The following is a 23516-nucleotide window of genomic DNA, read 5'->3' on the forward strand; positions in this document are numbered from 1 at the left end:
CTCTTTGTGTAAGCAGTAGGGCTGACATGTCTGCATGTGTGTCTGCAAAGTGCTGTGTTATTAATTCAAGCTTTGAAGAGCCAGTCCTTTCAGATAACTGTACTGATTCGGGATAGAGAAGTGTCAGTCAGATGCAAGAATGGAAGTAGTTCTAAAGCGACTATTTAACATTAACACCTACGTCCCTGAACTACTAAAAGGGGAGCGAATAGGGTTTTTGAAGACTTTTTTGACTTACTCTGGAGGAAAATAAATCAATATTATGACATGTTCTTCAGTCTTCAAAGTACATCATCAGATCATCAAATGCTTACCTCATTAAAAGCAGCAAGAAGTCCTGATTTTTGACTCGTAAAACCATATCTTCTCTCAATTGTGGATATTGAGGCTTTTAGGTAACCAGATACCAGAAGCTGAGCTAGTTGTAGTATTCCATGACAAAGCACAAATAACTGTGAAATAATCAAAACACACAAACTTCAATATCAATATAAATATTAAATGAATACAAAAGAATATCTCAATGAAAGCTTAAAAATGTATTCCAATTCCCATGGCACACTGCATAGGACCAGCTGAAAGCTAATTCAATGTACATAAGAACACATCTGAACAGTTCTTGACTGAACATGAGCCAATGTGTATGCTTTATAACATTAATATTCATCTTCACTGGATTTCATCTTGATATGTCAGAGAAATTGTGTCTTCTTCCAATTCATTTGACACAGCAGTTGGAACCCTTCAAACTTTCTTCAACCACATTTTAGCAGCACATATACAGTATTTCACCTATATTGGATAAATATATTGGATTGAATGAAAGATGTATTGCCATACTTTGACTGAAACATGGCTAAAACTATAAGAATATCAAGCTTTACTAAAATCAGTCCCTCCAAGCCATGGAGAAGTAGTAGAAATAATGATATCGCCCATGTTTCACGTCAACCCCTAAATATTATTTCAAGTTTATTCATGTCAATTACATTTTATTTATATAATGCCAATAACAATTGAAATGATCTCAAGGCACTTTACAAAGCCCAGAACCTGAGCTCCCTAGAGCAAACACTAAGGCGATGGTGGCAAGAAAAACCTACTTAGTAGAAGACCTTAGTAGTAGTTATTACTTAGACCTTAGTAGTAGTTACTACTTAGACCTTAGTAGGAGTTATTACTTAGACCTTAGTAGGAGTTATTACTTAGACCTTAGTAGGAGTTATTACTTAGACCTGAGTAGTAGTTATTACTTAGACCTTAGTAGGAGTTATTACTTAGACCTTAGTAGTAGTTATTACTTAGACCTTAGTAGGAGTTATTACTTAGACCTTAGTAGTAGTTATTACTTAGACCTTAGTAGGAGTTAGTACTTAGCAGATGTAAGTACAGTAAGTACATTAAGCACTTAACAGACTTGGCAGATGATCTTATCCAAAGCTTACAAATCATTTATAAATGTACCAATTATGTTGAACTACAATTACAAACATTGGCCCCTAGTTTGAGGGTGAAAATGGCCGGCAGAAAGATGCATCTGCAGTGTTGCACAAAAAACGATGATACAGAGAGAAAGGTCAAAGGTCAAAGGCACAAAATGGGCAGAGCCGGGGCCAAAGTGAAAGGTTTGGTTAAGGCCGAGCAATAGCACTGGCGAGCAATCCCTTTTAATGAATATGGCAGGTGAGATTACAATGTAATTCAATTCAATTCAATTACATTACATTTTATTTATATAGCACCAAAACAATCAAATTGTCTCAAGGCGCTTTACAGAGCCCAGTGCCTGAACCCTCTTAGAGCAAGCACAATGGCGACAGGGTCAAGGAAAAACTCCCTGTTTGTCAGGAAGGAACCTTAAGCAGAACCACCGCACATAAGGGGGTACCCATCTGCTTGAGGTCGGCTGGGAGGAGATAGGAAGGGCGTGTGTGTGTGTGTGGGGGGGGGGGGAGGGGGGGCTTGTGTGGCAGAAGAGGAAGGGAAACAGCAAGTGGTAGACGTACACAGCATGCATGTGGTAGAAGTACATAATATATATAGAAACATCATATGGTATATATATGATACATACAAAAACAGCTTTGTGGGTATACAGTGTGCTCATAGGGTTACTGTTACAGGGGTAAGAAAAGGAGGAACATAAAAACAAGTCGGTGGTGGCAATAATATATATGGCATATAAATGCTTGCATAGGGTATGGGGTAGAGTAAGTGTACGGTGGTGATGGGTGCATGCGGGCCGAGGGTACAGGTAGATCAGGTGGAGAGACTACAGCAGCGTCCCATAGTGAAGATAGTCTAGACTAGGAGAGAAAAAAAGAAGACAGAGTGAGTGGGTCGAGTTTGGCTGTCCATATGCGTAAATGAGGAGCAGTGGTGGTGAGGAGCAATGTTTCCACATCCATCAGCAACTGGATCATGCTATAAGAGAGAGAAGCACTTCTTTAGTAGACATCAATTTTATAAACAGATACTTTTAGGTAGTCCTTTAGGAGTTAACCTTAGTTAATATGGCCATTTTATCAGTATCAATATAGGCATTAGCAATAGGATATATAAGGAGAGGGAAAGGGAGAGGGAGGCTGCCTTGGCAGGTGTGTGGGAATATTATTAGCATTTAGTTTTGTTATGTTATGTTTAGTTAAGGTTGGCTGACATGATGCATGCGGATTTGAGTTAGGATGGCAGGGATGGCAGGATACACAACAGTGCTTAACTGGCTGGAGACAGCCGCAACACGCGTGGTGGTGATACAGGGACTGGACTTGCCCAGCCGCTTGTCTGTGGCGACTGACCCTCTCCTCCCTGCTAATGTGTGCCCACTGTTTGCACCTCCCCCCCAACCAGGCCCAGTTCACCAGCACCACCCGGCTGGCAGCACCGTGGGCCAGGCACAGGTGAAGATCAAGGTATTGTCCACAGTCGCGACACCGGTGGCTGTGAGGTCGCGCCCCCAGCGGGAGCCCTTTCCTGCTCCACCCTTGGGCCCTCAGCTGTTCATGCTGGGTCCGGTGACCTCATAGGGGCCTGTGCTGGTTGCTGCTCCACAGGCTTTGGGTGCCAGCCTCTCCTCTGCTGCTCCTGCTCCAGTCGGACAATGGACCCGCAATGTACTGCACAACACGTGCAAGAAATGCGGGCAGTTCAGGACTGTCATGATATGGGACCTTCGGGCCTCTAGAGGCCGCCAACAAAAACACTCTTTGCCTTTTGTGTGTACATGTGATTTTGTTAGGATTAGTGTGTGTGTGTGTGTGTGTGTGTGTGTGTGTGTGTGTGTGTGTGTGTGTACTTCCTGCCTCTGTTTCCCCACCATTGTTTTGTTCCACCTGCTTGTTAATACCTGGCTGGTTTTCAGGCTCATTGCTGTGTCTTTGTCGTATTGCTTTCTGGCGTTTTGTTTTCTTGTTCTAGTCTTGAGTTCCCTTGTCTCCAGCTGCCTAGTCTCCAGCCGCAGTCCTTGTGGTTTTTGTAAGTCTTGTGAATTCCTAGCCTCTTGTTTTGCTAAAGTTAACTTAGCTGTTTTTGCCTGTCTTGTTTTTGCCTTCCGATTCTGAACTTCTGAGCTCTTTCTGACTTTTGCCAATTTCTTCTGACTTTTGGATTATCCTATTCTTTTTGGAGAAAAAAAAACAACACATTTTTGCACATCCACTTGGGTCCTCCTACTTTGCTCAGTGAGTTCCTCACTGGACCCGAAATCCAGCAGGCCCGGGTTTGTTTCCTGACTCCGGCCCCTGACACCCAGGGCTTTTAATAGAGAACGCAACACATGTGACTCCCGGTCACTGTGACAACTTACGCCAAACTCACTAATTCACCAATTAGGCCTAAATCTCAAGGCCTGCTCTCCTGCTTACACCCACCTGTTTCGCTCCTCTTTCTCATTGGGAAGGTCAGTGGTGATTAAAGCATTATACGTAATATAAACAAATGACATCATTGACACGGTTTCTGCTTCACTGCTCTGCCTATCATTATAATAGTAACCTTATGAGGACACTTTATATCCACTAAACTGTTCTACAACCAAAACGACTACTGGCTCTCTTCGTTTTTATCCACTATTTGTTCTGTATATTTCATATACCTTTTTCTGTGTTTCTTGGACTCATGTATGTACCATGTATATATGCCGCGTGCCGCAATATGTTTTCTCCTCTGATACATGTATGAATCCATCTGATTGCTCCTGATTCTCTCTTCTCCTCCATTCACTTCTGCCATCCTCTCCCTTTTCTATCTCTATCTCTCTACCCAGTCAGCTCTAAGCAGATGGGTCCCCCCTTTGAGCTAATGTCCTGTTCAAGATTTGTTCCTGTTAAAAAGAAGTATTGAATTGAAGGCCAGATAAGACTGTAGTAAAAGCATCATAGAAAAGTAAAACATGTAAATACCCATCCTAAATAAGTTCTACTTACACTACACTCTACTCTACACTGCACCGATATAGCACATTCCTATCTGAATATTCTGCCTTTATACCTAGCCTGGTATCAAATCAGAATAACGGGTACAAATGGTGAGATTTATCTAAGAATTACTTCCTTATCAAGATTTAAGATATCTGTAGCAATAGCAATTATAAACGAGGCATATAAAGTATCAATATCTCATGGTACACTATGCATACTGTGTGCATGCACCCTTATCTGTAAACAGTAAATCACATGTATATTACTGTAGGACTTATATCTTGTGATTTCCTGTGTATTCGTGTTTTACCTTTATGTTGTAGAAGAAACCCCGAGGTGGAGAGGGAGCCCTCCCAACCTGGTTTGATGGATTCTGTTCGGTCTTTTCAGCTGTCATTATCTCAGTCACATCCTAAACACAGCAAAATGGACACTGTTACAATAACTTATTTCCTCAACAAAAACCTTCCTTCCTTTGACAATAAGTCCCTTGCACACCAATTTGTCACGCACATGTGTTCTTATTACCCTTTACAAACCAAGAGTGAATTCGGTACGATGAAAAATTTATTTGGATCCGTCCTGTTTGTTGTCTGTAACTCAGTCTGACGTTAATGTCTATTTCTGTTGGTACATTTTTAACAATGGGCCTCATTCTCGAGCGCAGTTAAGAAGAATTTAAGAAGGAATTTCTTCTGAACTCCACTTCCGCTGTTTTAAGAACAAATTTGGCATTCATGAAAGTTTTCTCATCCAGGATTCGTTCTGAACTTCAGAAGAAGTTCAGAACGCGAAATAGCAGTCGTAAATCGCCCAGAGTTTTCTTAAATGCAATTCCTAAAAAAAACACCAGATGCCCCACGGGGCCGCTCCGTGATAAAAGGGTTAAGGGCTGAATTTTTGAGAAATCGTTGTTGATTGCGTTCACATCAACTCTACAGACATCCTTGGATTTAAATAATTATAATAATAATAAATACGAGAATATTTGTATCATTAACAATTACGTAACAATTACGCTTTTCAAACATTTCACATGTATAGTCATGATTCTACGAGGCATCGAGGCATTCTATGAAGCATCGTGATGTCCTAAAATAAATAAAAGCACTACACGAACACTGCAAATGTAAGTGAATAAATAAATAAGCACTAAACTCAATCGCGTTAATATAGCCATGGTGCAATAGAATGGACACATCTACATTCTGCAACAGCACCTCCAGCTCTGCACCGGTGAAGGTAGGTCTGCACTCGACCGGCGCTTGCTTTCCGCTTTGACATGATTTTGATCAGTCTGAAGTTGCCTTTGCGTTGCCTCTGGAGTCAGTGGATAGTGCAGACGTCTGTTCAGTTGCATGCCCTTATAAGGAGCTGGAGGGGTGTTTCTGTATGAAAATGCAGGTTCACGAGAATGCGCGTTCAATTTAAGAATCAGTGCACAGCTACGGACACTTTGGTGGTTTAAGAACACATTTCCAGGCGTTTATGAATCCGGCGGAGATCTTTTCTTAGGTTGGTCTTTCGAAGTCTGTAAGAAGATATTTAAGAAAAATCTTCGAGAATGAGGTCCAATTTTTTTATTATGTTAGCTCCTTATAGTATGATGATGCCATAGGCATTATGTCATAGGGATTATCATTACTATATTCTCTCTCAACGGATTAGTCTTTTGTGACGTGGCGCCGCTGTGAGTGGCAGCTGTCTTAGCAGCTCTTCATTTTTTTTACTGTTTTCCTCCTTTCTCTCGACTTTAACTTTTTTCTACTGTGATGAGTTTGTTTGTATTGGGATAGTGTACTGATCTACCTACAGGTGAATGGTTTTTGCATGGTCTCACTTGGCCAGCTAGACGTGTTTTTTTAAACCAGCTCCCTATCCCAACGGAGCTTCGAAAGCCGTTTCCGCGGGTGCAGAGCTGGAGCTAAGCGGAAGGCTAAGCTAACAACACAGAGGATGAGATACAAGCCGTCCTTACCTTCGATAGTTATGGGAAATGTCAACTCCTATCAAACAAGTGCGATGAGCTGGAGGCAGTACAGTTGTGCAGTCTGTGCTTTTCTGAGAGCTGGCTGAACGATGACATTGCCGACTCCTGTTTGGAAATAGCCGGCTTCACTACGGTGCGAGCGGACAGAGACGCCAGAACGTGCAGCAAAAACAAAGGTGGGGGCCTGATTCTGTATGTGAACAATCGGTGGTGTAACCCAGGTCACATCACTGTGAAGGAGATGATTTGCTGTCAGGGCGTTGAACTCTTGGTAGTTGGGCTCAGACCGTACTATGTTCCGAGGGAATTCTCTCACATGGCCGCCATTGTTGTTTACATCCAGCCACGTGCTGTGCCGGCAGTGGCGTGTGACGTCATCCACCAGACTGTCGCGAGAGTACAGACCCAGCACACTGATGCAGCCATTGTGAGACTTTAACCACGTCAGTCTCTCCTCCCATCTAACTGGCTTTGTGCAGTATGTAGACTGTCCCACCAGGGAAAATAAGACCCTCGATCTACTGTATGCAAATGTAAAGGAGGCGTACACCTCTACAGCCCTCCCACCACTCGACAGATCAGATCACAACCTGGTCCTCCTCCAGCCCTCCTATAAATCCTGTGTTGTGAGGCAGCCTGTCACCACCCGGACATTCAGGAAGTGGACACCAGAGGCTAAAGAAGCTCTGCGGGCTTGCTATGAATGCACAGACTGGAATGTACTGCAAGACACAGAGGGAAATAGGGGAGTCACGGAAGTCGACAGGAGGGTTGAATGCTACACTGGCTACATGACATTCTGCAGGGACATGATTGTACCAGCGAGGACTGTGCGCTGTTTTCCAAACAATAAACCCTGGATCACCTGTGACATTCAAGAGGCTCCTGAATCAGAAAAAGGCAGCATACAGAGAGGGTGACAGGGAGAAGCGCAGGCTCGTACAACGGGAGCTGAAGAGGAGCCTGAAGCAGGCCAAGGAGGAATATAAAAAGAAGGTGGAAAGGAAGCTGCAGCACAACAACACCGGAGAGGTGTGGAGGGGAATGAAGACCATCACGGGCTACAAGTAGAAGGGCAGTCTGGCTACAGCCCCTGATGTGGCCAAGGCCAATGAGTTCAACTACTTCTACAACAGGTTTGACTCAGCGGCCTCATCATCATCATAGCGGCGTGTGTGAGGGAGGAGCAGGAGGGGGAGTACAGGGACCTGACGAGAGCCTTGTGCGACTGAAGCGAGAGGAACGGCCTTCTTCTGAACACAAGCAAGACAAAGGAGTTGGTCATTGACTACCGTATGACTAAGCCACATCTCCAGCCTGTTAACATCCAGGGCAAGGACATCGCAGTCCAGGGGGTGCATCTGGACGACAAGCTGAACTGGTCGGCTAACGCAGGTGCACTATACAAAAAGGGACAGAGCAGGTTGTTCTTCCTGAGGAAACTTAGGTCCTTTGAGGTCTGCAAGGAGATGCTGCTCATGTTTTATCAGTCAGTGATGGTGAGCGTCCTTTTCAATGCTGCAGTCTGCTGGGGAGGCAACATGTCGAAGAGGGACACTGGGCGGCTGGACAAGCTGGTCAGAAAGGCGGGCTCAGTGGTGGGGCAGAGCCTGGACTCACTGGGGTCTGTGGTGGAGAACCGGATGCGGGGCAAGCTCTTGGACCTCATGGCAATGTCAAACCACCCCCTCCCCATGTCCTGGCAGGACAGTCCAGCAGCCTCCGTAGCGCGGGCGGCTCAATAAGCTACGTTCTCGGACTGAGCGTTTTAGGAGGTCCTTTGTCCCAGCTGTCATAAAACTCTAACTATATGACTGTTTTGCACCATATATCTTATCTACACTGTACATAACCGTATTGTATTGTATTTGTCTGTTTGTTTCGTATTGTCTGTAATTCTTGTAAATATGAGAGCTGCAAGATACCTGAATTTCCCCACGGGATTAATAGAGTATATATCTATCCATCTACGAGATAGTTTGTCTGTTTGTTTCGTATTGTCTGTAATTCTTGTAAATATGAGAGCTGCAAGATACCTGAATTTCCCCACGGGATTAATAGAGTATATATCTATCTATCTACTGTATTATGATATGATCACTGTAAATTTACATTTCAATTTCATTTGATTTTATTTCAATAATTTCTGTGCTGGGGACCATCAGAGTCTGTCAATTTGCAATATTTGTTTAACCCTGTTATTAATCTAAAATGAATGGAAATGTAATGTACAAGCACAGAATTCATGTAGAATCAACACAAAGGATCTGTTACACATCTTTTAAACTTTGAACACAGATTCTCTCCTGTGAAAAACAGATTTCCAATAAAACCATCAAGGCCATCAAAATTGACTGTCAGCTTGAAAGTCAGGCAATTTGTACACTTTATCAGTATTAATGCCTTAGCATAATATGATATAGAAGGAGACGAAGGGGTATTTTATTTATGTTTGGTTAATTAGTATTATTAGATAGCAAGGGTGCACAACTGGCTGAGGACAGCACACTACCCGGTATACCCGGTATTCCCAAAGGCCCTCCTACACAGTACAACACGCAACACATCTGCAGCCCACTGCAGCCCTTAGGCTAGCCTATTGGATGAATGCTTACTTGTACAGTAATGGGTTTGGATGTCAATGGAGTACAATTTGCTCTGACCACGGCTGTTTTAGACAGGGTGAGAAGGATGCTATTTTTCTTGATCATTGTGGTATTTTGACCAAAGTATGTTACAGACATTTCATTAAGACCCTAAGGAACTCAACTGTCAACTTGGGGGAAAATGGGCATACAACGATTCCTTTAAACAATCCTGAGAAATAATGGAACATCAATGGAGCAAGGGCTCACTCTGAATCAAATACATCTATTTAGCCACCTGACCTTTTGAGGTCCAAACTCCTGTTGGGCACACAGACTGGCCTCCTTCATATGTCACAGGGCTTGTTTTTGCAAAATAACTTCAACATGATTTTTTTTTTTTAAATAATCAAATAAGTCTATTTGACCACTTGACCTTTGAGGTCTAAACACATGTGATCTACACAGACTGACATTATGTCGGAAGGCTTATGGGAGGAGATAAACAAAATAAACAAAACTCCACCCAAGTCCAAGTATAATTCCTTTATCTGGATGTGCGATCAGACATCTGTGTCGGGTCAGAGTCCAGAACTATTCCAGAATGTTCGTTCTAGGGTTAGTGCTCTATCTGAGTATGCGATCCAACATAGTGCTCGGTTTCAGTAGTTAACCACCACCTGATTCACCATAAAATGTATGAAACCACTGCTGCTAGCTCACATCAATCAGAAACTATGATAGTCATCAGAAACAAACTCACATATTTGACCACTGTGACCACAAATAGGAAACACTAAAAGCAGACACCTCGTGAAAGAGGAGTGTGAGAGTTCAACTGCAACTGTGTGAGAGTCACACACACTACCTCACCAACACAGGGCTTCATTATGTTCATTAACGTGAAAAAAGCATTTTTTTAACATTTAGTCTTAACTTTTTTTCAGTTGTAGTAATTGGGACACATCGACTAGTTGGCATCATATATGTGTTCACAAGCATTATTACAAATTAGCTAACGTATGGGGTGCTGGTTGGCAGGTGGATGACTGCAAAAGCGGCATCACCAGAAAAGAGGACTGCATTTACTTGTCGTCACATAAATAAAATACTGGTGGATAGACTGAGGTGAGAAGATTTGTAGTAGATTGAAATGGGATGGTTTGTTTTCGTAGAAAGGATTTATTTTGAGAGCCAGAAACAGTGCTAACTCTGCAGATAAGTTGCTAGCAAAGTGTGGCGACAGTGGTACAGTGGTAGAGAAGTCGTTTAGTAATCAGAAGGTTGCTAGTTCGATTCCCTGTCGAAGCGTCCTTGAGCAAGACACTGAACCCCTAATTGCTCCTGATGTGCAGTGTGCCATCAGTGTAAAAATGTAAAATGTGTATACATTGTAAGTCGCACATATGTAAGTCGCTTTGGGTAAAAGCGTCTGCTAAATGACTAAATGTGCTACAGTTTAACATCCTCCCTATGTCCAAAATGTAATCTTCTCTAATGTGGGTAACAAATTGGATAATATTAGTTTAGCGTTGTAGCATTATGTTTTACAGCATTGAATGAATAGGCATCACATTCCTCCAAAATTCCTTTTGTTGCCATTTCGTGATTTCAGCAAAGAAAAAATTGTTCTTCGCGCAAATATAACTTTAAAGGTTCAGGTGTTGCGTAGCAACCCATTACTCGCTGACTTCAAGTTACAATGACTTTCCAATACTTTAAATGACCGGACTACTTGTAGAATGATATGAAAGATGTGAATTAGAAGCACATAACCCGTTGCCAATGACAACAGTCATACATTTTTCGCAACAGTCAATATAAAGAAATATCAGACCTCCGAATGTTGGGGTGGCCCATTCAAATCAACAAAACTTTTTGGAAGATTCTGAGGAGCTGTTTAATAAGTTATCTTATTAAACTGGAAAAGATTAAACAACGATTCGAACAACCCTCGATGCCTCGCTGTCCAGTTAGATTCCCAGTTAGACTGCATTTTAACCCAATTTGAACGGACCCTATATGTTTATTATGTATCTATCAATGGATCAGCTGTCGCACTGGATGTTCCAACACAAATTATTAGAATATCAGAATTGTTTTTATTGCCGAGTAAGTATATATATTAAAATATTAAAAGATATTTACAGAATATGAAGTGGAGGAGCTGTGCAGTCTATGCAGGAATGTGCAAAACAAGAGTGCAATGTGCAAGGTAATGTGTGTTAATGTAACACATGAGTTAGATCTTGAGACTTGAGGCGCGGGGGCAGGATAAGAGTCCATGTCAGGCGGGGGGTCCCGGGCCTTGTTGATGAGGCCAACTGCAGCAGGGAAGAAGCTGGTCTTGTAGTGTGAGGGAAGTACCTCAAAGAGTTTGTGTCCAGGGTGGGAGGGGTCAGCCACAATCTTACCTGCACGCCTCATGGAACTTGAGGAGTTTGACGGACTGGTGACTGGAGGTGCAGCTGTTGGTATACAGGGAGAAGAGTAGAGGGGAAGGAACGCAGCCCTGAGGGGAACCGGTGCTTATGGTCTGGGAGTCAGAGACATGCTTCCCCAGCCTCACGTGTTGCCTCCTGTCAGACAGGAAGTCTGTGATCCACCTGCAGGTGGAATCAGGCACACTCAGCTGGGAGAGCTTGTCCTATAGCAATGATGGTGTTGAAGGCAGAGCTGAAGTCCACAAACAGGATCCTGGCGTAGGTTCCTGAGGAGTCCAGGTGCTGGAGGATGAAGTGAAGAGCCATGTTTACTGCATCGTCTACAGACCTGTTGGCTCTGTAGGCAAACTGCAGGGGCTCCAGGAGAGGGTCAGTGTTGGCTTTGAGGTGGAACAGCACAAGGCGCTCAAATGACTTCATCACCACAGAGGTCAGGCCGATTGGTCTGTAGTCATTGAGTCCAGTGATCTTTGTTTTTTGGGGATGGGGATGATGGTGGAGGTCTTGAAGCAGGCTGGTATGTGGCATGTCTCCAGTGAGGTGTTAAAAATGGCTGTGAACACCAGAGACTGCTGATCAGCACAGTACTTCAGGCTGGATGGAGAGACAGAGTCTGGCACGGCTGCTTTGCGGGGGTTCTGTCTCCTGAAGAGGAGGAGGATGGAGAGAGTCGTCACTGTGGTAGGGGAAGAGGAAGGGGGCTCTGAGGTGGGCAGTTGTGGAAAGGTGCAGGCCTTTGCTATGGTGGGGGAGGTGCAGTTGAAGGGCTGGAGCTGGTGGGTGGTGTCACAGGGGATGGTGTCAGGACTGTCCCATTGTCTTTCAAAGCGACAGTAAAACTCATTCAAGTCGTTGGCCAGGCGTGAGACGTTAGTGGAATGGGGGACTCTAGGCTTACAATTTGTAATCTGCCTAAGCCCTTTCCAGACAGAGGCAGTCATTGGCTGAGAACTGGTGTTGGAGTTTCTCAGAGTACAGTCGTTTAACTTCTCTCACCTCTTTGCTAAACCTGTATTTCGACTCTAAAAACCTGTCTCTGTCTCTGTCTCTGTCCCCACTCCTGAACGCCTCTTCCTTCTCCAACCTTAACTTTCTGAGGTTGGCTGTGAACCAGGGTTTGTCATTGTTATAACTCACCCTGGTGCGTGATGGAACAAAGCTGTCCTCACAAAAGCTGATATAAGATGTCACAGCCTCTGTATACTCATCCAGACTGTTGGTAGCTGTCCTCAAAACCTCCCAATCGGTACAGTCCAAGCAAGCCTGAAGGTCCTCCACAGCTTCACTGGTCCACTGCTTTGATGTCCTCACAACAGGTTTGCAGAGCTTTAGTTTCTGCCTGTATGCAGGAATCACATGGACCATAACGTAGTGCGAGTGTCCCAGTGCAGCCCGGGGACGGTGTGATAGGCACTGCTTACTGTGGTGTAACAGTGATCCAGAATGTTCTCCTCTCTGGTCGGGCATTTAATACATTGTCTGTATTTGGGGAGATTTTCTTTGTTAAAGTCGCAGAGGACAATAACTAAAGAGTCCAGGTTAGTCCGTTCCACACACAGTATCTGGTCGGCTATATAAGGCTTGTATTCTTATTTCTTTTCAATTATACCCACTGTACGTGTTATGTAAGTTAAAGGGGAAATGCACTTATGGGACTCTTAATTTGACCCCTGCTAAATCTATAAGAATCTATACCCCCTGTTTGTTTCCTTTGTTGTTCTAATGGTTTTGAGCCATGCCACAGATACTGATGCTCTGACGGTACTGTGAGATAAAGTTTAGTAAGCTAATAAACAACTTAATGTATGTTTCTACTTTGAGTGACCTTTTTATTAATTATGAATGAATGACAGAAACATACTCCACATCAACATGGATAGAGGAGAAAAGATTGTAACAGGTTATGGGCCCAGGCGCGCCAACATTTCTGGAGGGAGATGGCAACGGCTAGTCTTCGATGGTGACTTTGGGAGGTAAAATTCCTTGGACATCTGAGAATAATGGGTTTAAAAGAGACAATAGTGTCAACTGACGAGCATATCGACAAAGGAAAGAATGAGAAGTGCTACGCCGAACTTATCCAGTTTCTCGATGACAAAAGCCTTTTGCTGGTGATGCGAGAGGCAATGGTTGACGGCAGGAAAGCTCTACAAAAACTTTAAAGTCACTACGTGAGTCAGGGTAAGCCCAGAATTATCGCCCTGTATAGCGAAACAAACAGCAGAAAGACAAGAAGATCATGAAAATTATGAAACTTTTGTGTTCAAGGTCAGTCAAACGTTTCTCACAGACAACATTAAAAGAAATGGACTAATGGTAGACTGTGCAGCAACATTTTCGATTCGATGAGAGCTTCAACCCAGTCCCATTACATGGAACTGGCTGACGGAACCAGGATGATCAACGTAGCATTAAAGTGAGGCGACTAGTACTACCAAACTAGACTGTAATGTTTGTACTGAGGGAAAGTTCATCAACAGCAGAAATAGGAAAACCCCAAAGATTATCGTGAAATTGTTGGTAGCCTGATCTATGCAATGACCTGTACCAGACCAGACATCAGCTGGACAGTGAGTAAACTGTCACAAAGTCTAGCAAAACCTAAAACACAGGACTTAGTGGCTGCTAAACATGTCCTGAGATACCTTAAGGGCACACTTGATTACGAGTTGTTTTAGGAAAACGGATGAGGTTTTGAGTCTAATAGCATTCAGTGATTCTGACTGGGCTTCCTCTGTAAAGGATGGACGCAGCACAACAGGGTACTGTTTCAGCCTGACTCAACAAGGCCCCGCAATTTCCTGGAAGTCTAGAAAACAGCCAACAGTGGCACTATCTACCTGTGAGGCTGAATATATTTGTGTGGGGTCATATGAGGGGTCAAACCCAATAGGCTATAGGTGTCAACCAACCAGGGTAAAGGTGGGAGGTGTTAGGTAACTTGAAATATGTTAGCCCGAGTGTATCTGGCAGATCTTTTCCTGGAAATTCATCTCTTTATTGTGGCTTAATTACTACAGTAAATCTGTTGGAACAACACGTCCTGGGTTTGAGTTTCTGATTGTGAAAGTTGCAAAAGACTTAAAAATAGACACAACACTAGCAAACACTACTCAAGAAAGAATGTACCTAACTCAACTGCTAAATGGTACGGACAACAGTGCTTACACTTGTACCAAGATCTATGGTGACAATCAGGGGGCTATTGCAATGAGTAGAAACCCAGTGAATAGATTGAGGTCCAAACACATTGATATTAAATACCACTTCATTCGTGATGCACTCAGTGAGGGAAGAATACATGTTGAGTACTGTCCAACAGAAGACATGGTTGCAGACATACTAACAAAGCCTTTATCAAAAGTTAAAATTGTCAAGTTTAAAAGTTGTATGTTTGGAAATTAAATGTGTATATGTCACACTGAACATGGCTTGAGATAATGAGAACAAGTGGGGGTGTTGAGTTATGTGTTCTCATCCATTGTTATTTGTATTATTTTATGTTGCTGATTTGTATTCTTATTGTGTCAATTATACTCACTTTATGTGTTATGTCAGTTAGGGGAAATGCACTTATGGGACTCTTAATTTGACCGGCTAAATCTATAAGAACCCCTGTTTGTTTCCTGAGTTGCTCATACGGTTTCGAGCCATGCCACAGATACTGATACTCTGACGGCAATGTGAGATTAAGTTTAGTAAGCTAATAAACAACTCTTAATGTACGTTTCTACTTTGACTGAATTTTGTATTAGTTATGAATGAGTGACGGAAACATACTCCACATTAACATGGATAGTAACATCCCTTATAACATTTCTGATTGCGGTCAAGGGAGAAGACCTGTGTTGTCATGTTGAATGTGAATACATTAATTTACTTTGCAAGTAATTCTAACCTTAGATCTTACTAACGTTAATCGCCTGATATGCTGGGCTAATACACTGGTAGGGTGACCAGATGTCCTCTTATGCTGAAGCCCCCCTAAAATGTTCTTCAGCCCCCCCAAATCATTTGGCATTATTGGCTTAAAAAAAATTTTAATAAAAAAAATTAATAAAAAAAGTTAATTATAACTCTAACATGCTACTTATATGCGTGCGTTCTGGTTTGTATGTTTACTCCCCCTTCAAATTATACTCCAACAGCCTTTCATCATACTTTACGATATAAACCCCGGGCACTAGTACCGTCTCTCGTCAACGACAGCCAGTATTATATACAAGGAGTTCAAAGTAAATTATGCACGGAGTGAAATTGTAAGTACAAGAAGTTATAGAATGTGGCTATCTGTAGTTGTTAACGAGTGTTACCTGCTTTAGGTTTACTTGATATGAGGCAAATGAAAGCGAATATTGTAGTGGGCTATGTTAAAACCAAGCTAGCTTGCTACTTTGTTAGAAACTGTCACCAGTTAGCAAGAGTGTGAACGAGCGAATTCGAAATACAAGAAATAACTATCTCTCTATTCTTTGCATTGATATATCTCTCTAGTATTTCAAAACAATATTATCAGTCCCTATAGAATGTTGTTATTTATAATCAGTTAATGCTAGTGAAAACTAAATGTCATAGTGTCCCTCATAACGCTATTGTACCGGTATATCATCCAATTCATTGACCAGATGGATATAAGAACATTCTTTAGGAGAGGTGGTAGCTCCGCCCAGTCAGATGAGAGAGAGAAGCAGGAGATTGACAGGGCTGAAGGAGCCGGTGTGATGGAGGTTAGTGGTCTACAGGTCTAGAAGGAAATGAGTGGAGTTTTTTAAATTTTCTTCTACTGTGGTAGAAATGTATAGGCATTTGTTGTCAGGCCTAGGCTACTCCAAGGGTTAGCCTAAACTAGATTATTACATGATATTTTTATGCCAAGTCATAAAATTGGCTTCTGGATTTCGATCAGTTAATGTTTCAATGTTTGAACTTATCTTAAAGGGTCATGCAGAAGGAGAGGCTGAGGCAGAGAGTCAGAGAGAGGAAGAGACAGACCAAGCAGCTGCAGCAACTAATGATTTAGGTGAAAAAGACACAGGGCCCAGACCGGTTAAGCTGAAGAGCTACCCACAGGACAGTTTTGGTGCTCAGAACAGGTCATTTCACCACAGCTGGTATATTTGTGTTGTCAAATTTCACTATGACCCTGTCATTCTGTCTCTTGTGTTATACTGAATGCAAGCAAAACTACAGAGCAAAATCACACTCTTTCTGATTAAACCAATCTATGAACTGTCTGAAACAATGGATATCCGCAGCCCCAAATGGGCCTTAAAAAAAAAAATTGCAGCGCGCAAACATGCCCCTTGGGGCTAAGCCCCCCCTTTCTTTGAATCCTAGAAACGCCCCTGGTGTTGCGTTTCTCTGGGTCTTTCACAAACTAGTTATTACGTCCTCCCCCTGCTCACTTCCACGCCCTCTGTACGATGTGCGATCAATAATGGAAAAAATCATATATAATGTACGATCATTTTAGAATTGTGTGACACTTGTGACAAATAGTCGTTCGTTGTAACCAGCAAGGATCTAGATTTGAGTCATACATCTAATGCTTTTCATTTAACATCCTTTGAGCCAATCATGCTTGATATTAGAAGGTGAACATGGAGTTTACGCTTAAGTCACCCATGACCTCAACTCAGTATGATCTTATCAGCCGGCGCGGCTACTGTCTCTATTGTAAAGCGGCTTCTAGGTGTGTTTGTCTGTGTGTGTCTGTATCGGTGTGCGTGTGTCTCAAGTGACTCGGTGTGTGTCGCGAGCGGACGAACAGGCAAATGTCTCGAGTGTTATGGCTGATGTCGGTCTATTTGTGTAGAAAGATATCTGTATTGTATGCGTTTGACTAGTGTACGGTAATTTTCCTCCAAATACGATCATTTTGAGGCTTTGGTACGATACGCAGTACAATTTCAAGTATATGACCTGCAAGGACTTTCATGCCTACTTGATGAGTAATCGTCGACTTTTGGGAAAGATTCAATCCTCTGAAAAATATGCGAGGACTGAAACGTGTCTAGTGTAATGGCCAACTTTTTAATTTTCTTATTTTCTTATGTTTTTTAAATAATTATTGCTTTAATATATGGACAAACATTGAAAAGAAGCGATTAACACTTGAGTTATCTTCTGAAAGTGCATTAAAGAACAACTGAAAGCCACAGAAGCACTGGACTAAATGCCACAGAAAGTCTTTTTATTTATTTTACATTTGCACTTTGTTTTAATCTTACTATTTAAAGATTGTTGTTTTATCTAATGTCAAAAAGCATCTCTTAAAGGTGTTCTGTTCCAAAATGAGCAAGATCACAAAAGGCATGCAAAAACCTTACACCACCAACAGCCCAGTTGACACTGATAGAAGCTTGCCAACACACTAACTGGTGTATTTTGGCAGTATAATGTCATGCTGTGAAAGCTTTTCTTCCATTTTTGCAGGGTGTTCCAGCCCGGAACACAGCACTTCATAAGGCTTACCGGTATCCTGGATGGCTAGTGGGGAAGACACAGGTGTTTATCTGTCCTTCACATGCCCATATGCTATCAAAATTAATTGGTGGTACAAAAACTAGTTGCCTATAAAACCATACCTCAAAAAGTGTCAAATTGACATAGTGTTACTTTAAATACCTTAACTATATATATATATGTATATATATATATTGTATATATATATATATATATATATATATGAGTTATTATTCAATATTTTATATACTTTTGAAATGCATGTGCCCTTTTGGGGCCACTCCAGAGTGATCAAACCTAACTCTGGGCCCCTGGTGTTCCCATGCTGAGGGCCCACACTAATTACAAGTGGGTCTATGGAAGAGTGGTGTAAAGAGTACTTTTGGTGATGTACCACAGCACATTTTAGCAAAAAGGGGTGAGATGAGAAGAAGCAACAAAAAAAAGGTTACACTTGATACACTTCTTTGCGTAACATAGTTTTGAGGGCGTGCGCATGTGAAATATGCCAAATGGACCTGGTGGCTGAGGCAACATACAGAACACTGCTGCGGAAAGCTGCCAAGAAGGTCAAAAAAGTTAACTAATGGTAAAAAGAACATCAACAACTGTAAATATATGCATACATGCAAATATAATAAACAGCCTACATGACTGCAAACAAAGCATAACTTCTTAAATAAATAACAGTTCATTTCTGGTCTCAGTAACTCAATCTCAAGTTTACACTCACGACCATAGGTCAATGGTATTTACTTTGCTTATGACTGTATCAATTTGATCTACCCCTCCAAGACAATCATTGGTGTATAGAATATTTGTAGATTTCGTAATATTCATATTACGCTATGTGCTGGTATTTCTTAAAACACTGTTTTGCATCCATTACAAATAAAATAGAAGTGAAGTAAGGAGCTTGCTTTGTAGGGTTTGTACTTCAAGTGCTATGTTCCATTCTCTAAGTTCTCCAAAATACAGATACAGGATATGCCTACTTTAACAATTGTTTGGTCATGTTAGTTTCTGAAGATATTAATTACAAAGTGAAGATAATAACAATAAGCAGTAATGTTCACATATGTCTACTTACAGTTTACATGCACAGTTCACAGTAGGAAAAGCAAGGTCTGTCCTTTCACATTTACAGAAAAGTCTTCCCTGTCAAGTTGAGAGAAGTCATGTTGTAGCCTGCACAAACTTTTCACCAGGAACACAAGGAAGTGGGCGGGATTTTTGTTCCCGCACAGTTGTTGCACAACTGCAACTCCGTCCAGACTTTCACTAATGTGCTGCCTCTCAGATTGGTGGTGAGAGCACTCAAACCTACACTACGGTGCGTGGACAAACCATAATACAGACAGATGACGACAGTGGTCAATTCAATTTCAGTTAATTTAGTGTCACAAGGTCGCAAACAATAGAATGAAATGCTAACTGATGTTATTTTAATAAACACTATGCCTTTAAGAAGCTATGTTGCACAACAACCTATCCATTTGAAAACCAGTTTTGGTTATCATGTATGTCTTAACTCCTTACTACCCAAATATTGCCATACTTTGTGCAGTTTAAATAAAATAAATAAATACATATTTGTGCATGTGGCCTTTACTGAATACATTATACATAAATTAATGAATAAATAGGAAATAAAAAATAATCCCCACCCACCATTTTTTTCTTTACTGTGTGGCCTAATGAATATCTCTCAATAAATGAAATGCATTCACATACTATACAAGTCATGAATATTAGTCATTTTAATGCTTGTGAGGGTAAAATAGGAGTCTGAATTTTTATTAGTTTGTATTTGTAAAGAGTTTTCACTGAAACTAATAAATGTAAATAAGAGCCATTAGGATTTTTGAGGAAGTCCAGCTGAGCGTCTGCTTTCTGGGTGGGCTGTTGCCTCCATCTGTGCTGTTGTCTTTCTCTCTCTCTCTCTCTCTGATCAGTGCTGGTCTCTCTCTCTCTCTTTCTCTCTCTCTCTCTTTGTCTTTCAACAAATGCAGAAGGCAAAGAGTGCACTTCCGTGGGGAAATGAGAAAAAGGCCTCTACTTGTCATGTATGCAGGGCTATAAGGGGAAAGTGTTAACAGGACACATGTTATACTTATCTCTCATGCAAAACCAACAACAGTAGCAAAATCAGCCACATGATGCCACACTGTCTTTTAGTCCAGGAAATACAAAGAGACATAAACATTGCAAGTTCACATCTCACACTCTGCTGTTTATCGTGTAGGGTGCTAACACAAGCGAGCAGGGATATCTTCCCAGAATATTTATTATTTAACTGATGTTTAATTCCAACATACATTTAACATAATGTCCTTATTAACGTGCTGCATGGAAGCATGGTATTAACATCCATTGCTATGCTAATGATACCCAATTATACCTACCCCCCCCCCCCCAAAAAAAATACAAAATAATTGTTATTGGTCATAGTCATGACGCAGCATCAGATGCTCCTCAGCATGGCCTTCGCATACTCACTAATCTCACACACACACACACACACACTCCTCAGATCTGAGTGTTGTCAGCAGGGTCCAATGAATTCAATGCAGACTGATAAAACCCATGCATACTACTGAATCCTTGAAAATGGCCCTGAATTTCAACAGAGACACATTCCTTTCTGACAACAGTTCAGGTTCTTGCAGGCAGCTTTCCCATCCACACTCGCCGCCCACAGAGCCAAGTAGCAAGCAGCATTACACGCCTCCTTGTGGACACCTTTGGGTACAGATGTCCGGCCACATCCATTGAAGCAAGGTTGGTGGTTCACACTGAGAGAGTAAAACAGCTGAACATCTCATCACAAGCAATAATGAAGCAAGCACACCAAACACCTGACATTGCCACGTTCAAATACATGTTAAACAATCACTTGACATCAGTTCACAATGGTTTGTTTTGCAGTGCTGCACCTTTCATGTTCACCTCACTCAAAGGAAACATTTTCCATACAGGAAACATTTTCCATACATAGGCAATTCCAACTCTCGAAACAGTCTTAATAAAATATAAAGAATGTTGTGTAGACAGTGAGGGAGACTTCAGCACTACATGTACATTTTCAGCTTAATCAATTTAGGTTGTAGGTTTTTCAATCTATGTGGACTGTTTCAGATAATTTTCAGTCATGGGAGGAGGACCTAAGAAGACTTGCACAAGAAAGGTATCTGAAATGTCTGCCCATGTTGTCACGCTCATCCACATGCTGCCATGTACCCCTTTTTAGAATGGCTGTATGGAACTGGGCATAACTGAAACAGGAGTCATTCCCATACCCCAGAGGTGTTCTGGTGTCTAATGGCTTGGTGCTCTGTGTTTTTTCTTTAGCTATATTGTCTGGGCATTGTGCTAACAGTAAATGTAACTTGCTTAATTTGTCTGTTTTATATGCAATCTAATCAAAGGTCTATTTGTGATGAACCATTTTACACAGAGGTTTAACAGTGATCTATAACTGCTGCTTGTATTATTGTTGTAACATGACTGTGGAAGCTAGATTTTAAGACCTTAATTATAGCTGTCATTATGAGTGATGAAATAAAAAAAGGAATATGGCTATATATTCAGATGTGTACACATGAAAATCAACATTATATTGTATGTTTTTGTTGCGAATACTTCAACACAGCTTAGATGAAACTCAGCCAGATGCAAGAATTCAACATGGAGGACTGTAGATGAGGTAGTGACATCACCCCAAACACTGTTATACCAAGCTTTGGCGTTACATTGTTGGTGCAGGCTACTAGTTAGCTTCCCATTTACAGAGCCAGTACAGTGTTTTTGAGTGCCCACACTGAATGGACAGCTAAAGGACCACGTGGAGCAAGTTGCTCAATTTGATAGAGCACTGGATTAGAATCAGGACTGTGCCTTTAACCGTAACTCCACATGTATGTGCTGGATAAAATTAAAGAAAATGTTTCTCTTTAAATCTAAATGTTTTAGCCTGACCTCAAATTTTCCACTTGAAAATGAAAATATCAGATGTCATTCAGCGAAGTTCACATATTTTGTTCACCTGTACCTTTTCATCATACCCATGTTCCTTTATCATAAAAGGTGGAAATTAAGGTCAAATAAAAAATGAAAGCTTTTTGTTTTGCCCTCGGCATAAGATAATCCATAGGATGGCAGTGGGACTTTCACATCAGTGTAATGGTTTGTGGGTTCAATCTAGAAGATAAATTCATAAAGCTAAATTTTTCTTTATAGTTGGACAGATTGTATTATTATTGAGTTAATGATATTATATGTTATATGAAATTACACAAAACTACTTGTGAAATGCAAAACTGAGAGCTTGTGTGTGCACATGTATCTATCTAGATAACATTTAATTTACAAATACATTTAAGTTACTTTGCAAAGAAACATCATTTGGCATAGTTAATGATATTAAAATACTACTCTAATATATAATTGTACAGCATACATTTAACAATAGTCAGCACTCTTTTCAACAAGCAACAGTGTAGGACAACAGAAAGTATGACAACAGAAAAAAATGGACACACTGTGTTTGTGTCTGTTTAAAATTAGAAGAAATTAGTAGTTAGTAATGCTCTACATCAGTCAGAAGGGGGCGGTAACGCATCTAAAAGCTGTTTGCCAACTGCTATTAAAGGCCCCGTCACACCATAATGTTCTGGTCAACGTTCTATGACGTTAGAGGAAACGTTGGTAATCGTCCATGGCCGCTGGTATAGCGCCAGAAGAGCGTTGTGTGAAAGCTGGTGAACGCTGTAATCGTCAGTAATCGGCGGTGATCGGCGGAGAACGCTGGTCCGATTTATTTTTTTTGATCATGCACAAAAGTTCTCATGGAGACCAGCGTTCCTCAACGTTTAATTTAAACGCTGGAGAACGTTCGTGGAGCGTTTTATTAACGTTGCACGCGTTTGGCGATCGTAGTCAGTTGTTACCCTAGCGTTACTTGGTTGTTATTAATCGTTTGCCTTGCAGTGAACGACTCACTGGCGACCTGTCAACGACCACTGAACGGACCCCTAGCGCACGCAGCGTGTGACTAACGTCAAATGAACGTCATATGGCGTCCAATGAGCGTCATTTAGCGTTTCCCGAACGTCCATGCATGTGGGTAGGGTAGACTGAGTACAGTTGATGCACCCGAAATAACTTATGTGCGCAGCAATCCTGGGACGTGATTCTTAGTTTGGACATGCCTACTAACGTCCTCTTTGATCCCGGGCACCTAACCCATCTCTCGTACGAAGATATCAGCGAAAGTTTTTTCACCAAGGGAAGATCATGTCCCTTCTACAATTAATATGTTATTAACCATACGTGATCAACAACCGCAACTTACATCATTGCAAACGTTTTTCTGTGCACTATAAATCTACATATTCCATGCTATCATGTCATGCAAGGTCATTGCATAATCTAGCGAAAAGCGGAGTGGAGGGTATATATGCTTGCTTGAGCCCAGCATGAAGTAGATGTACTGAACTTGAACATAGCTGAGCACTGTTATAGCTGGTGCTGTTCCATGGCAGATGGATATGATATGAAGACTCTTGTGACATGGACAATGTGTGTGGATGTGTTGATGTTTTCTAATAATAAA

General features: G+C 41.6%; 1 protein-coding gene across 1 annotated transcript in view; it reads right to left on the reverse strand.

Moving 5' to 3' along the window:
- slco2b1 (solute carrier organic anion transporter family, member 2B1) overlaps positions 1-19309 on the reverse strand; it is a 70467-nt gene extending 51158 nt beyond the window's left edge. The window contains exons 1-3 of the mRNA XM_012818516.3: positions 18993-19309; positions 4729-4830; positions 315-452 (exon numbers count right to left, since the gene is read on the reverse strand). Coding sequence (XP_012673970.1) covers positions 315-452; positions 4729-4815 — 225 coding nt within the window. The 5' untranslated portion in view covers positions 4816-4830; positions 18993-19309. The remainder of the gene's footprint in view (positions 1-314; positions 453-4728; positions 4831-18992) is intronic.
- Positions 19310-23516: the final 4207 nt, after the last annotated feature.

The sequence above is a fragment of the Clupea harengus genome, chromosome 19 (assembly GCF_900700415.2).
Source record: "Clupea harengus chromosome 19, Ch_v2.0.2, whole genome shotgun sequence".
Lineage (NCBI taxonomy): Eukaryota > Metazoa > Chordata > Actinopteri > Clupeiformes > Clupeidae > Clupea > Clupea harengus.